This window comes from Gopherus flavomarginatus, chromosome 6 (genome assembly GCF_025201925.1).
Source record: "Gopherus flavomarginatus isolate rGopFla2 chromosome 6, rGopFla2.mat.asm, whole genome shotgun sequence".
Lineage (NCBI taxonomy): Eukaryota > Metazoa > Chordata > Testudines > Testudinidae > Gopherus > Gopherus flavomarginatus.
Window position 1 is genome coordinate 96,991,208 of NC_066622.1, and position 15,824 is coordinate 97,007,031.

The following is a 15,824-nucleotide window of genomic DNA, read 5'->3' on the forward strand; positions in this document are numbered from 1 at the left end:
GTATAATTACACAGTACCTTTTACTAGCTCTTTTGTGTTGCACATACTTCAGTTTTTTATGATTCTATTCACTCAAGTGTTATGCTCATTTGTGCTATCTAAAAATGATAGTCAGATACTAATTCTCAGTGCTCCCACTGGAATGAGGGGCAATATGCAGACAGCATGTGAAAGGTAAGATTCCACCCTATGCACAGAATGCTAGATGGAAGTCAGCAGTTTGTTAAAATCAGGAATGTCAGGGCTCAGCTGGCATGCCCTGTATGTGCCCAGGCAAGGCAACAGTGGAATTTAAATTGGATAGGAGGGAAGCCTGGGAGAAGAGTCTGTCTTACCTGAGTCTTCTGAGGGGGCTGTTTCTTGGAGAGAAACATGGGTTGAGCAAAGGAGTGGAAGGTAGGAATGCTGAGTTTTAGAGTATGTCTACACTGCCACGTTACAACGTGGCCGTGGCAGTGCTGTGATGTGGGCAGTGTAGTCACGCTTTCCAGTGTAGTCAGAGCTCTCCTGGTGATTTTAAAAAAAATAAAATAAAATAACCACCCCAAACGAGGGATGGTAGCTTTATTGCCGGGAGCATGGCTCCTGACGATAAAGCAGTGTCTATACTGGTGCTTTTCATTTGTCGCTCAGGGGCGTGTTTTTTCACACCCCAAATGACTAAAGTTTTAGTGCTGAAAGTGGCAGTGTAGACACAGCCTTAATGCTCTGACATGGCCTCTCTCTGTTTCCTGGACAAATGACTTAACCTCTCTGCCTTTCTTCACTTGTCAAATGGGATAATACCCACCTCCTTGTAGTGCTGTGAAGATTAGCTATGTTATAAAAAGCGTTGACAACAAAACTGCTGTGAATGCTTCCTCTGTTTGTAGTGAGGACATGGCCATGCACTAGAGGAGCTGCTGTGTGTTTTAATTTTTGGCTCTCTCCTTATCTTTCATCAGGAGGAAGGACATTTGTGTGGAGACTGTGTTCAGCTGGTTGCTGACATTCAGGAAAAAGCAAGAACCGGGCCTTTCTTCACTGAGTCCTTAGTTGCTACTGCCAAGCAACTGTGTGAACACTTGGGACCTAACATGGCTGATGGGGTAACAGAATTTTGATTTCACTAAGATAATGGAACTGACTCCAGTAGTGGCCAGGCTGGTACTGAACAGCTGTTTGCTTGATAGAGGCCATGAGTGCTCTGCTCTGGAGTCTTTCTTCAGTCTGCATCCATTCCCATCCTGCTCTTCCATGTGGACAGAATGTGCGTGGCTGGATTTGTCCTTAATGAAAATGCTGAACAATGTCCCTGATGAAACATCTCTAAGGCCTCTGTCCTCTCCTCCTTCAAATCCTTCCTCCACTCATATCTGCCGAGATCCTGACAAGAAGTTAACCAATTAACATTAGCTAGGTTGAGGTCAAAACTGGGGAGAGCTGAAAATGATAGTTTTAAAAAAACTGTGTATACACTGACTGTGTGTTATCCCTCTCCACCATCCTGCCTGCTTGCTTATGTTCATAGATTGGGGCTCTCTGGGGTAGAGGCTGTGCCTTCATGTGTAAGGACAGTGCCTTGCACAAGGTGCTACTGAAATACAAATAAATAATAATCCTGTTGAGAGTGATACCATGATACCATTTTATTTACTGAGCCAATTTATCAGACACAAGGCTTTGGGTTCTAAATGGTTAAGGCTGGGATCTTTAAAAGCATCTGAGGGAGCTAGTGCCCAACTTCTTTGGTCCTTGGTAAGAGATCAGTCAGTATTGGTGACTTGACTCCCATAGGCTCTGAAAGGTCTTGGATTCCTCTCCTTCTCCCTCCCCACTCCTAAAACATCGTCATTAGAATTATAGACTATCAGGGATGGAAGGGACCTCAGGAGGTCACCTAGTCCAAGCCCCTGCTCAAAACAGGGCCATTCCCCAGACAGGTTTTTACCCCACTTCCCTAAATGGCCCCCTCAAGGATTGAACAATGTTCAAACCACTGAGCTCTCCCTCTCTCCATTTCATTGCTCTCCATGGAAAGCATCCAAAATGCTGGATACATTTTAGAGGGGAGTGGCAATTAATTCCAGAGCCAGATGAGGTAACGCTAGGGATTCTTTCAGAAGCTAGGCCCAAAATTGCAACATTACATGCTGAAGTTGAGCACTTCATTTCTGATCCCTCCTCCTTGTCCCTCTGCCCTGTGACTGTGTCTCTTCCACACTGTGCACTTCTGATAAGGTTTGAAAGGTAACACATAGAATAATCCAAAATACTACTCAAATTCAAAATGTACATTGAGGTCATGCTAGCTTCTGTGGGAACCATTGCTTTGAATTTTCCCACACTGTGTAATCTCCTTCCTAATGTGACATTAACAGTTATGTGTGGCAAGAATGGTTTGTTGGTATTTACTGGGATGTCTGTCTCTCCCACAGTGCAAGAGCTATGTTTCTGAATACTCAGAGTTTGCCATCCAGTTTATGATGCACATGGTAAGCTGAATATTATGTTAAATACATCTTCTTTAGATCTTTTCTATTCTTGGTGCTGGTTCTTCATCAGAGCTTGTTCTGGAAAAAGTTACCTTATTACCTTTAAACCTTCAGAATGAACCTTGGGGAATCCTAAGGCAGTGTGAAAACTACATGGTTAATGTCCTATGGATACTTTTAGGCCATGCAGGAATGCTAGTGGATTTTGGAAAGAATAACAGCTGAAAGTTTTTTATTTAGCAGGCTTAAAAAAAAAAAAAAAAGTCTAGTTTTGCCACGGTCTCAATTCTAGGTAGCTCTGTCATTCTGGGTGCAGAAGGCACCCTCTTGTGTTGTCAGAGTTGCATCTAGTGTGGCTTTTAAATTTCCCCACTCTGTTGACTTCATCTCCTATGTTTTACACACTTTCAGCTCTCTAGGCCAAGGGTAGGCACCCTATGGCACGGGTGCTGAAGGCGGCACGCAAGCTGATTTTCAGTGGTACTCACACTGCCCGGGTCCTGGCCACCGGTCTGAGGGGCTCTGCATTTTAATTTAATTTTAAATGAAGCTTCTTAAACATTTAAAAAACCTTATTTACTTTACATACAACAATAGTTTAGTTAGATATTATAGACTTATAGAAATAGACCTTCTAAAAATGTTAAAATGTATTACTGGCATGCGAAACCTTAAATCAGAGTGAATTAAATGAAGATTTGGCACACCACTTCCGAAAGGTTGCCAACCCCTGCTCTAGGCAAACAGAGTTTCACACATGTACCTGAGTAAGTCCCTCCGAATAGAACAAATGATAAATGCAGCTGCTGTGGCACATCCCCAAAAATACTTCACAGCCTTGGAGGCTTTGAGGCAGCTGAAATCTGAATGTGGGTGATGTGGGTTGGATTGAAAGTTACGGAGAAAAGAAGAGAAACATGTCATGGCAGTGATGGTGAGGCCCTGCCATCAGCTGCGAGATGAAAATTGTTTTTCAAAGTAACACTTTGCACTTGCACAGCATTTTCATCCAAGATCTCAAAGCACTCTAGAAAGGTGGATAAGCATTATTATACCCATTGTAGAATTGGGGAAACTGAGGCATAGTGGGGTTGACTTGCCCAGTGTCACTTTGAGTCAGTGGGGAACAGAACCCTACTTTGACTTTCATTCCAGCTCTAACTGCTAGACAGCAATGCTGCCTTTAAAGTAAAGAATGAATGAATAAATAAATAAATAAATATATAATCCAGATTTTAAGTTTACTTGAACATAACCCTTTTCAAATTCAAAGGGATGTTATGAGGTAATTGGGATTTGTTTTTTCAGTGCCATTTGGGGATGCGGAGACATTATTTTATATAGTAAGAAGAACATTCAAATATTTACATATTTGGTCCAATTAAATGTGGATTGTAACTAGTACTTAGGGGTAATATTTTAAGGTGAGGAAAAGAACACACTGAAAATCTTGGGTTTGCCCTTGGCAGTGCTCAGCTTCTGTCCTGAGTTAGTCTGACTGAGGGATGTCCTGTTTTAATTGCATGAACATTGGCTGTTCGCATGCTGGGAGCTAGTCTGGAATGGACAATGAAACCATTGCTTTACGTTTCTAATAAAGATGACTGGGATACAGGTGGACTGGTGGGGAGAGGTGGCTTCCTTAGCAGGTTCATTTTATTTGTGGAATTTCTATATGGATTTTGACCACTTGATTTATTTCTTCTGCATTTTAATTGTTGTTTCATCTTTTCTTTCAACAACCCTGCTTCTTCACTAGCAGAACAATAACTTATGTGTTAAACTTCCCTGCAGTGGTGCATTTCTTTTCGCTTTTCATCTAAAAGATTCATAGAAATGTAGGGTTGGAAGGGACCTTGAGAGGTCATGAAGTACAGCCTCCTGTGCTGAGATAGGGCCAAATAAACTTAGACCATCCTTGACAGGGGTTTGTCCAACCTATTCTCAAACCCTCCAATGACAGGGATTCCACAACCTCCCTACTCCAGAGCTTAACTCCCTCTTATAGTTGGACAGTTTTTTTCTAATATCTAACCTAAATTGCTCTTGCTGCAAAATAAGCCCGTTACTACTTGTCCTACCTTCAGCAGACGAGGAGAACAATTGATCCCCATTCTGTTTGTAACACCCCTTAACATATCTGAAGACTTATCAGGTCCTCCTCTGTCATCTTTTCTCAAGACTAAACATGCCCAGTTTTTTAACCTTTCCTCACACGTCAGGTTTTCTAAACCTTTTTTCAGTTTTGTTGTTCTCCTCTGGACTCTCACCAACTTGTCCACAGATTTCCGAAAGTGTGGCGCCAAGAATAGGACGCAGTACTCCAGAGGAGGCCTCAGCAGTGCTGAGTAGAAGAGGACAGCTACCTACTGTGTCTTACATAGAACACTCCTGTTAATACACCCCAGAATGATATTAGCCTTTTTCGCAACTGCATCACATTGTTGACTCTCATTCAATTTATGATCCACTATAACCCTGGGATCCGCTCCAGCAGCACGACCACCTAGCCAGTTATTCCCCATTTTGTAGTTGTGCATTTGATTTTTCCTTCCTAAGTGTAGTTCAACTCTTGCTAATTAGTTGTAGGTGTGATGTGACTGCAGTCAGGTTTGACAGGTACAAGGGATGTTTGGAGGATTAGGGAGAGATCTCCTATGAGTAGGTCATGGTTCCTGCTCCTGGCACCTGCTCCCACTCCCAGCCCAGTTGTCAGTTAAGATTTCAGCCTAACGATGAGAAGGCAGCTGGGAAGCAGGTGTGAAGGCCTTCCTATGATAAAGGTGAGGACAGGGTAATCTCCCCGCTGGCTCCAATCAGTTCCTTGCTTTAACTCTGAAGTTAAGAAGGGCCCAGACTATAGCTGATTGAATTTTTCTGACTCTTTATTATTATTATTTTTTGGATGAAAAGCGCTGTTTTCCTGAAACGGAAATGTTTTGCTAAAACAGTTCCACTTTGACTTTTCAGTGAAAAATATTTGAAACGAAACAATTTTTTGTTTGGTTTGGAGTTGACATTTTTGTTTCACTTTTGTGTTTGAAAATGCTGACCAGCTCTCCTCTAGGGTAACTTTTATAGGTCAGAGCAATAATATGGGTAGCATGAGAGTCTGAATTGAGAATTAAAAATGGGGCCTTTCTGTTTCATAACTAGTAATTTCCTGGGAGCCCTTGTGCTTGTTCTGCTCTCACTTACAAAGAGGAAATGAAGAATAACTCCATGGAACTTAATGGGGTTACACTGGGGCAAAACCAGGGTGAGAGTAGCATTATGCATCCGGTGTCTGTCATGGTGCAGCATGGGATCATGTTGCAGGGACATGGTGCTGCTGCTGCAGAATTAATTCTTGAAATGCTTATCCCAGTGTGTGAACCAGGGAAAGACAGTGCTTAGCCATGTAGTCAGAAATTTGGCTACATCTTGGAGGTATTGCTTCTCTCTATGCTCAGTCTATGGAATCTGGGTAACTAGTCTATTATTTATCTGAGATTGCACAAGCTTCTCTATGACAAGGATGTCTTATACTTTGAGAAATAAGGTATTAATTGGGAGGATGCAGCAGGGATTGCACAGCTCTGCTGATGCACTGATGTGGGGTACTGAAAACAGACATTTTGCAAAGCTGCACATAGTATCTAAGAGCTAGCCTTAAATCCAGACTAGCTACAGATCCAGTGTCATCTTGAGGAAAGGAAATCTGATCAGATCGTTGGCCTGGTAACCTACCTTCAACCACCATTTCCTCCAAGAGTGTATAGAAACTACAGTTGCCAGGTGTATTGAAACCTTTATAAGACTGGTTTGGGTTGTCTCCTCCCTCTTTAGGGAATTCTTCATAGAGCCGATATAACCGCATAGAGCTTGTCCTTACTTGATTTGTGTGTCTCTCTCTCCAGCAACCAAAGGATATTTGTGGCAGAGTTCGATTCTGTCCTTCCCTGAAATCTGGCCCCCTCCAGTCTCTGGGACCAGCTAAAGTGATGCATATGTCCAATATGAAGGAGCCTATGGAGGTAAAATGAGTCTTTAGCGCCCTCTACTGTTTTGCTGAAGAAAGAGCAAGGCTTGCGTATTACCCACATGAACTGGAGCAGGGTTCTCAAGCTGGGGGGTCGTGAACCCTCAGGAGGCTGCGAGGTTATTATATGGGGGTCACAATCTGTCAGCCTCCTCCCCTAAACCCTGCTTTAACTCCAGCATTTGTAATAGTGTTAAATATAAAAAAGGTTTGCAGTGTGAAAGGGGTCACCAATACAAAAGGTTGAGAAGCACTAAACTGGAGGAAGGGTCGAAGTCAGGCAATAAATACAGACTTCTATGTGTACTGAATCTGGTATAAAGTACCAATCTCACTGTTCTGGGGTTAGATTGCAAAACAGATTCTCTTTGTAGAGGTGGTATGAAATGCAATACAGAACTAGGGCCTGATCAGGATTAGATCTGATCAAAACTTTCAAATTTTACAAATTTTGATCTTTGATTTGTTTTGCCAAAATGCTTTCACTTAACACCCCCCCCCCCCCACACACACACACACCTCCTTCCCCAGCTCTAGTCAGGACATCCCTTACAGTTGCTTCAAACATTATCTGTGATACACAATTCTACACCATCATCAGAGGAACTAGTCCCTAGTTAGCGCTAATCTCTTGTAAGGTTGAAATTTAGTCTGTCTGCAGTTGTCAGAACCCCAGAAGCACCATTTTTTAAATGTACAATGTTCACATGCACATAAGTCAGTCAGATCAGCTTATATTTTAGAATCATAGAAAAGTAGGACTGGCAGGAACCTTGAGAAGTCATCTGGCCCAGCCCCCTGCACTGAAGCAGGACCAAGTAGCCTAAAACATCCCTGACATCCCAATGACGGACATTCCAGAGCCTCCCTTGGAATTCTTTTCCAGTACTTAACTATCCTTATAGCTAGAAAGTTTTCCCTAATATCTAACCTAAATCTCCTTTGCTGCAGATTAAGACCATTACTACTTGTTCTACCCTCAGTGGACATGGAGAACAATTGATCACAGTCCTCTTTGTAACAGCCCTTAACATAATTAAAGACTGTTATCATGTCTCCTGAGCCTTCTCTTCTCTAGATTAAATGTACTCAGTTTTTTTAACCTTTCCTCATACACCAGGTTTTCTAAAGCTTTTATCATTTTTGTTGCTCTCCTCTGAACTCTCACCTATTTGTCCCCATCTTTCTTAAACTGTGGTGTCCAAAACTGGACACAGAACTCCCCCCGAGACCTCATTAGTGCTGAGCAGAGTGGGACAATTACCTCCCATGTCTTACAGATAACACTTCTGTTAACACACCCCAGTGTGCTATTAGCCTTTTTCACAACTGCATCACGTTGTTGAATCATATTCAGTTTGTGATCAACTATCATCCCCAGATCCATTTAAGCTGTATCGCCTACCCAGTTGTTCCCCATTTGTAGTGGTACATTTGATTTTTCCCCTCCTATGTGTGGTACACCGGACCACCGCTAGAATGCGGGTTTTGGATCCATGCACAGTCCCGCATTAACGCAGGAACTGCATTATAGTGGGGAACGCATTACTATGGATTCCAGTGATGATAATTAAATTTGGGATCTGTGCGCAGTCCCGCCCTATAACCAAATTCATGTTATATGGATTCACGTTCTAGCGAGGGTCCGCTGTACTTTACACTTGTCTGTTTTGAATTTCATCCTGTTGATGCAAGATCAATTCTCCAATTTATGTTTAGAGAGATTTCAGTGCAAAAGCAGTGTCTTTCAGATCACTGGGGAATACACCATATAGAATTTAATAGGGATGAAAGCAATAAGATTCGCTAGAAATGACTGTATCTCCCACCCCATATGATTGTTGTTTTACGTGAACATTCTGTTGTGCTGTAATAAGCAGGAAAACCTGGGACCAGAAAATAAAACTCCCCTGTGCGGGATGTGTGAGATTGCGGTAAAGGCAGCAGAAAGCCTGCTGAACAACAACATGACAGAGGTATGTGGCCTTTTGTTCAGTGATGCAGAGCTTGCATAGGCTATTTATGAGTGCAGCTCCCAGCTTGGAGCATGTCCTGCTGCTGCTAGGGGAGTGCAAATAGGATGACCAGTCAGCAAATGTGAAAAATCGGGACGAGATAAGAAAAAGACCCAAAAATCAGGACTGTCTCTATAAAATCGGGACATATGGTCACCCTAGGTGCAAGAAAGTTGGTATGTAGCCCTGGCAACAGCCCTAATTGTGCCCTGTATTCTCATTTCCATCGTTTAGGGGTTAGGGGGAGAGGGAATTCTGTGAATGGCTAAATGCTGCTTGCAAGCTCCTCCCAAGGCTTGGTGTGGGACAGGCCTTGGCTTAGACACTTTTTAGGATTAGTAGGTGAATCAACACAATAAAACGTTTGTCTGCAGCAGAGGGAAGGATAGCACATAAGATAGATCTCAATCTGCCCCCTACTCAGGTACTATAGAGGATAGATGGCATAGATTTATTTTCTCTTCTCCTGACACCTGCTGCTTTTGTTTTCCAGGAGCAAATAGTCCATGAAATGGAGAAGGTCTGCTACATGCTACCTCATGGTGTCTTAGGGCAGTGTAAGGACTTTGTGGATTCCTATGGCAAGGCTGTCATCGTCATGTTGTTGGAAGCAACTAATCCCGAAGTTGTATGCATCATGCTGAAATGCTGCCCCAAGAATAGCCCTTCACACACTGGTAAGCACTAGGTGACCAGTATCCTGTCCAAAGCATGCTTGTTTCCTTGTGAAGAGTCCAATCTATGGATATATATATGGCACTAGTGCAGTATTCATCTGAGGCCCCTTGCTGGGGTTGGAGGAAAGGAACCTTTCACTGGTTCCTAGGTCTGGGACTAGAGCACACTAAGCAGCTGAGAACTCTCACTAGAAAGCTGGATATCTAACATTCTAATATTCTGTGTGTCTGCTAGAGAGAAGTGCTCTGGAGCCGTTACCGGTAAATGCTGGCGAGTTCTGCAATGTGTGTCAGATTGTTGTAACTTATATTGACAACGAGCTGGAGGAGAACGAGACACAGGCTGAAATTGGGACTCTGCTTGTGAAGGGCTGTCATTTACTGCCAAAACCCTTGACAGACCAGGTAACTGCAAGTAGCTGCTGTGGGGATGGAAGATCTGATGTCCCCTACCCAGCTGGCTAAAACATACGTCTTGTGCCCCAGCGGCTCTCAACCTTTCCAGACAACTGTTCCCCTTTCAGGAGTCTGATTTGTCTTGCGTATCCTCTAGTTTCACCTCATTTAAAAACTACTTGCTTACAAAATCAGGCATAAAAATACAGAAGTGTCACGTCTGTTAGTCTATAAGGTGCCACAGGATTCTTTGCTGCTTTTACAGAACTATTACTGCAAAATTGCTCACTGTCTCATTTTTGCTATATAATTATGAAATAAATCAATTGGAATATAAATATTGTACTTACATTTCAGTGTATAGAATATAGGGCAGTATAAACAAGTCATTGTCTGTATGAAATTTTAGTTTGTACTGACTTTGCTAGTGCCTTTTAGGTAGCCTGTTGTAAAAGTAGGCAAATATCTAGATGAGTTGATGTACCCCCTGGAACACCTCTTCGTGCCACCAGGGGTATTTGTACCGCTGGTTGAGAACCACTGTTGTACCCCATCCATAATGCCTGTCACATATCTGCTGCTTCTCCCCTCCTCCTTGATGCTTTACACCTATATATATTAGATTATATTTTCTAAAATCCAACTGGGAACAAATTCACATGCTCCGAGGCTGGGCATTAATATCTGAGTGTTCGCAGTGGCTTCTGTGCTTGAAATGGCTGACTGTCTCCATCTCCAGCAGATGATGTTTGGAGAATCATGAAAAGGTTCATGGGCTGGTGACTCTGCTTTGAAACTGGCCAGTGCAGCTGAGACTCTGGAATGTGTATTAGTTCTTAGTCCCTGCTGGGATTTCTCTCCTCTTACTCAGCACCAAATAATATAGACTTTCTTTTTGTTCAAAATAAACTGCATGAGTACAGAGCAAGCTGATCTCTGGCAGTTCAGATGGCGGCGCCTGCCCCTGGATATGTGGCAGCCTGTCTCCCAATCAGAATCAGAGCGTAATACAAAATGGACAAATGTATAAAGCCACCTAGTCCAGCATCACAGCAGAACTGTTCTAGAGATAGACTTCTCATATGCTAACTCAGGTGTACGTCATCATGCCCCAGAAATGTATCATATACTGTCCTGTATTGGCATCGCACCATATCTGAGCTGTTCAGTCATTTGCAATAACAGTCAGAGAGATGTGTGGAGCAGTTTCAAACCCTTCTCTTGAGGGTTAAAGGAGTTGGTGCCTGTCCCATCCTGAGCTGTCAGCAGTCTAAAAATCCACCGTTATGTAGCAATTCGAGTTTGTGGATCCTTTGGCTGTCTGCTGTCTGGGTAAAAGCTGTCATGGCTGCAATCTTAGTGCCACACTGTTACCTCTGTGGGGGAAAAGTCATACCGGAACTACAGACTAGCTGCCTAAGAGCATTTGGCTGCCTCAATACTTTGGCACTGCTGCTGAGAGTAACTGACACATTCATAGCATGTGAGTGCAGGGCAGAGCCACTTTTTGGCCAGCTCCTGCATAAGATTGCAAGTCTTTGTGTTTCAGCATAAGGTCATAGGATTTTCCTCCCCTTCTCCTACCTGCCTCACTGCATACAGTGTGTGTGGTGGGGAAGGAGGGGAAGCAATAGCTTGTACATTTCCTGGGCAATTTTCCTGACCTGTAGTAATGCACTGCACATTTCTAAAGGACTGTACTACTCTCCCTAAGCACGTCTTCCTCAATCTCAATGGAAACGTGTTCATCTATAAAGCACAAGACAATCTGAGGTTCCCCTGTTTGAATCAGGGTACTTTGTCTTCATCTTGTGGTGGTCTAGCAGAGCATTCAGCGTCATATTATCTCTTCTTGTTATAGTGTGATGAGATTGTGCTGCAGTATGAACCAGAAGCCCTACGACTCCTGGTACAGATATTGGATCCTTCTTTTGTGTGCACTGTAAGTTGTTCCACTGACACATGTGATGGAGGAAGTATACTATCAGTTTAGCTGTCCAACTGCATGGTCTCATGAAAGGGTAGCTGTTCATAGACTATTGGTTTTTTTGCCAGGAAAGAAGAAATAGATTTACAATATTTACCTTTTGCAAAGATTAAACATGCAAATCAATATTCTCTTCCTTGCCTTGTGATTCAAATGCAGGAAATGTAACTGCCATGTAATGCAGTTTGGGGTGCGTGTCCCTGCTTCAAATGGGATCTTCAATATTAGATCCACAAATGTGTAGCCAGCTTAGAAGCTGAAATTGTCTAGAGTCTGAATTTCAGAGTCCTCTCAAGGGGCTTCTCACAAGTCTGTTCATTCAGCTATAGACCCAACTGTCTACAGCAGTCTAGCATAGTGGTGTTGGAAACTCCCAGCACTGCCTCTGCTTTGTCTACACACTCCAACTCCCACTGGAGATAGTCATTGCTGTGCAGGAGGCACAGAATCATGGGGGGAGGTCAGGTCAGGAAGAAGTGATATCACTGATGTCAATGGTAATCAGGAAAACATAACTGTACCTTTTGTTCTCTCTCTTCTTTCACTGAACAGAAAATAGGAGCTTGTGTAGCATCCAAAGAGGATCTCATGGGTGAAGATCCATGTGTGTGGGGCCCAAGCTACTGGTGTAAGAACATGGAGACTGCAACTCAATGCAATGTAAGTCACCAGAGATTCCTCCGGAGGAGAGAGTCTGAGATGCCATTAAATTAATGGGCAACAAACTAAAGTACTTCAAAAATATTGAACCTGATTCTCCTTTTACTTATGCTGGCCTAAATGAGGAGTTACTCCATTGAATGAAGTGGATTACCATCATTGTAATGTTGGTGTAAATGAGAGGAGAATCAGGCCACATTTGTGAGAAAGAACTACAAATGCCTGGCCTCTGGTTTTTGGGAAAGGGAGGTTTACCTGCAGGGGCAGCTCTAGCTTTTTTTCCGCCCCAAGCACGGCAGGCAGGCTGCCTTCGGGAGGCTTGCCTGCGGGAGGTCCGCCGGTCCCGCTGCTTTGGTGTACCCGCTGCCGAATTGCCACTGAAACCGTGGGACCGGTGGACCTCCCGCAGGCAAGCCACTGAAGGCTGCCTGACTGCCGCCCTCAGAGAGACCAGCAGGGCACCTCCCATGGCTTGCCGCCCCAGGCATGCGCTTGGAGTGCTGGTGCCTGGAGCTGCCACTGTTTGCCTGGTGGGAATAGAAGCTCGTCAGCTCTTGTTACCTCTCAGGTCCATTCAGAAGAAGTGTAACGTGGCCAGCGTAATTGTAAGTGTTCTAGCAGTGGCAAAGAATTAGATATTCTACTGGAGTGACCATCCTGTGCTGGCAGTGAGATTCACCTAATGGGACTCTTCTGTCTCTAAAACCTGAGGCTTCACTGTTAACAATTCACTGGTGCAATTTTGAACAGCTGACTCTGAACTGATAGGCTCAGAAGCTGTAACCAGCCCACTCGAATGCTTTTTAACCCCTTGGATGCCAGGAAACTAAGAGTATTTTGGAGAAATCCACAAATGCTAATGCAGAGGAGTTAGATTAGTTTTGACTATGAGACTAAAAATACATCCTAAAGGAATGAGATCAGCTGGGAAGAAGGTTGGTCACATCCATAGATGAAATAGAAGGAGCTAGATTAGCCCACGTCTGGCTTGGTCATTTCCTCTAAAACTTGAACTCTTACCTGTCTAAAGGACAGTCCATAATATAAAGCATTTTAATGACCTGTGACAATTGTCTGGCTCTGCCCAGAAAAAAGCAAGGGTGGAGGTTTTATGGAGAAGAAAGTTTTTTGCCCTGCCCCAACCAGGGTCGGGAGTACTGGGTGAGGTAGCATGACAAGTTAATGCTGCAGATCCACAAGCCTCTCTTCTTCACTGGCTAGGTAGAAAGTCTCACAGTTACTGAGTACTTGTATGGTCAAGTCTCTACTCTTTTCCCATGGTCCACTCTCATATTGGATGACTGTTTCAGTCACAGAATGGTTGCTGGTGCATACAGATACCTATATAATCTGCTAATTTAATATCAGTTTGCCCTTAAATCCTGAATGGTGCTGGTGCTCCAAGCTGTTTGTGCAAATTGACACCGGCTATGTTCTAATATGACAATACAGGCCTCTTTTTCACTCCCCTCTTCCTCTTTGTCCTAGGCTGTTGAGCACTGCAGACGTCATATATGGTATTAGAAGAAACCTTTCCAGCTGAAAATGTTTGCCATGGTTTTGATTAAGCATCCTGGATTTGTTTGGGTGGGGACGGGTGAGATGTCCAGGTCAGTTCAAGAACTGTCTCTCTCCTCTCCCTTCTGAAGGTCTTGTGCCTTCAGATTTGTTCGCAGTGCTGCTGCCATTTAGGGAACTCCTCTGCAATGCTGACTCAACAAAAGCCTTACAACTGTACCGTTCTTTGTGCATTTGGAGCAGAGGGGTTGTTGGGTGGGGAGTGGTGTAGCGTGGGGTTTGTTGTATTGTGAATTAACCGCCTTGTGTCTAATTGTAAAATAAATAAACCAGAATAGGCTAACTAAACTGAAATTCCATGGTTGGTTGGTTTTGACTTTCCTGCAGTGTTCTTGAGCACTCTGCCCTTACTTCGAGCAAGACAATAAAGGCTCAGATTTTTAAAGCAGTCTGAGAGATTTAGGGATTGCAAGTGAATGTGATCTGGGCCTCTCAATTCCTTGGGTTTATTTAAACATCCCACCCTAAATTTTACTGACTTGTAAGTGAAGAGTAGAACTGCCTTTTTGAAATGTTTCTTGTATAATCCAGAGAAGGAAGGCTTGGTGTTTGACTCCACTCGAAACTAGAAATAAGTTTTTTAAGAGCCAGATCCTCATCTGGTGTAAATTGGTATAGCTCAACTGAAGTCAGTGAACAATGCTGATTTTTACCAGTGGAGGATCTGGTCCTAAGTGCCTTGTCATCATAGCAAAGAAAAGGGCAATATAAAAGCACAGCTTGTGTGGTAAGAGCTGCAGAAGCTGTCTCAATGTGGACATGTTTGTGTTTTGTTGGGGGTGCTTTTGGGTAGACATCTTAGGAAACTAACTTGATTAAATTTAACTGTAATTCTTACCTTTCCATTACTTTCTCTGGTGGTACAGCCTCGATATTGAGGTTTTTTAAAGTTGAATGAGATACAAAACCATGATGTATAGCTTTTCTGTTGGAATTAGTACAGGATCCGAAAGTACTTCGTGTTCAAAAAGCATAGAAAGATACAAAGCAGCTGCAGTTTTTCACTCCGTGTGATGAAAGTTTGTAGTGGTTACCAAAGCATCTGTTTTTCCCTGTGCATCGGGGGGAGAACATCCAGCTCTCCTTAGCTGTCCTCATTATCTTTCCCCTAGCATTACTGGCTGCATGACATTTACCCTGATAGCGTAGCCTCATGTCTATTAAACTAGACCCCAGCCCCAATCCTGGTCTCACTGAAGTCAGTGAGGTTTTAAAATGTTCCTCCTTCTTGTGAGGAATGATTGGGCAAGGATGCTCCTTCAAGTCATTCAGATTCTATTATGGCAAGCTCAGTATAAATACCTATATAGAGCTTATTTGTGAGAGGAGCCATTTTAACTCAGCAGGCAGAACTCTTGATCTTCCCTTCTGCCTGGCTATAGATGTGAGGGGAAAACGTGCAGCTGCTTTCAACAGAACATAGTCTTAATGGTGCACGAAAGCTTCTGTAATTAAAAATAAAGACTTCCTGTAAACCTGACATCTTTGTGCTTTTTCCCTTTGTACATAGTAGTTCTTGAAGTTTGTCACTGGCTTTCATGTGTAGGTGATCCATCCATTATACACCCTTCTGCTGTAAGTCCTCATTATCATCTGAATTTAGATAAAGGTCAGATCATCCCATAAACTCCTAAAGGCTGAATGTGTTTGTTATACAGATGGCTTGAACATGAAGGGTGTATTTTCTGCTGCTTGGCAGCAAATCTGCATGGACATAGGGTAGCACTGACCCCAGGGTGTTGCTCCAAAAAGGGTAGACTGTTGAATACATACAGTTGGCCAACAATCCAGTAAAGAAACATTTCTAACTTGGTTAGAGATCAAAACTAACTTTAACTTAACATGGTACCAGTACTTTTGAGTCAGGCGTTGTTCTCAACTTTCTAGAAAAACTGGTTTCATACCAAAAGCTAACTTGACTAGAAGTGATGGCATCTTGGCAATTAGGAAACAAAAAACTCATAACTAATTGCTATCAATCTTTGCAGACAACTTTCCTAACCAAGAAACATCCAT

At 43.1% G+C, this 15,824-nt stretch overlaps 1 protein-coding gene across 3 annotated transcripts in view; it reads left to right on the forward strand.

Annotated features, from left to right (window-relative positions):
• Positions 1 to 15,288, forward strand: part of LOC127053961 (prosaposin-like) — a 51,256-nt gene extending 35,968 nt beyond the window's left edge. Inside the window, exons 6-14 of one of the 3 annotated variants that reach the window (XM_050959490.1) lie at positions 945 to 1,088; positions 2,418 to 2,474; positions 6,374 to 6,490; positions 8,373 to 8,471; positions 9,004 to 9,187; positions 9,423 to 9,592; positions 11,445 to 11,525; positions 12,123 to 12,230; positions 13,719 to 15,288. In XM_050959490.1, coding sequence (XP_050815447.1) covers positions 945 to 1,088; positions 2,418 to 2,474; positions 6,374 to 6,490; positions 8,373 to 8,471; positions 9,004 to 9,187; positions 9,423 to 9,592; positions 11,445 to 11,525; positions 12,123 to 12,230; positions 13,719 to 13,754 — 996 coding nt within the window. In that variant the 3' untranslated portion in view covers positions 13,755 to 15,288. The remainder of the gene's footprint in view (positions 1 to 944; positions 1,089 to 2,417; positions 2,475 to 6,373; positions 6,491 to 8,372; positions 8,472 to 9,003; positions 9,188 to 9,422; positions 9,593 to 11,444; positions 11,526 to 12,122; positions 12,231 to 13,718) is intronic. The other 2 variants (XM_050959491.1, XM_050959492.1) reach the window with 2 other exon arrangements.
• Positions 15,289 to 15,824: the final 536 nt, after the last annotated feature.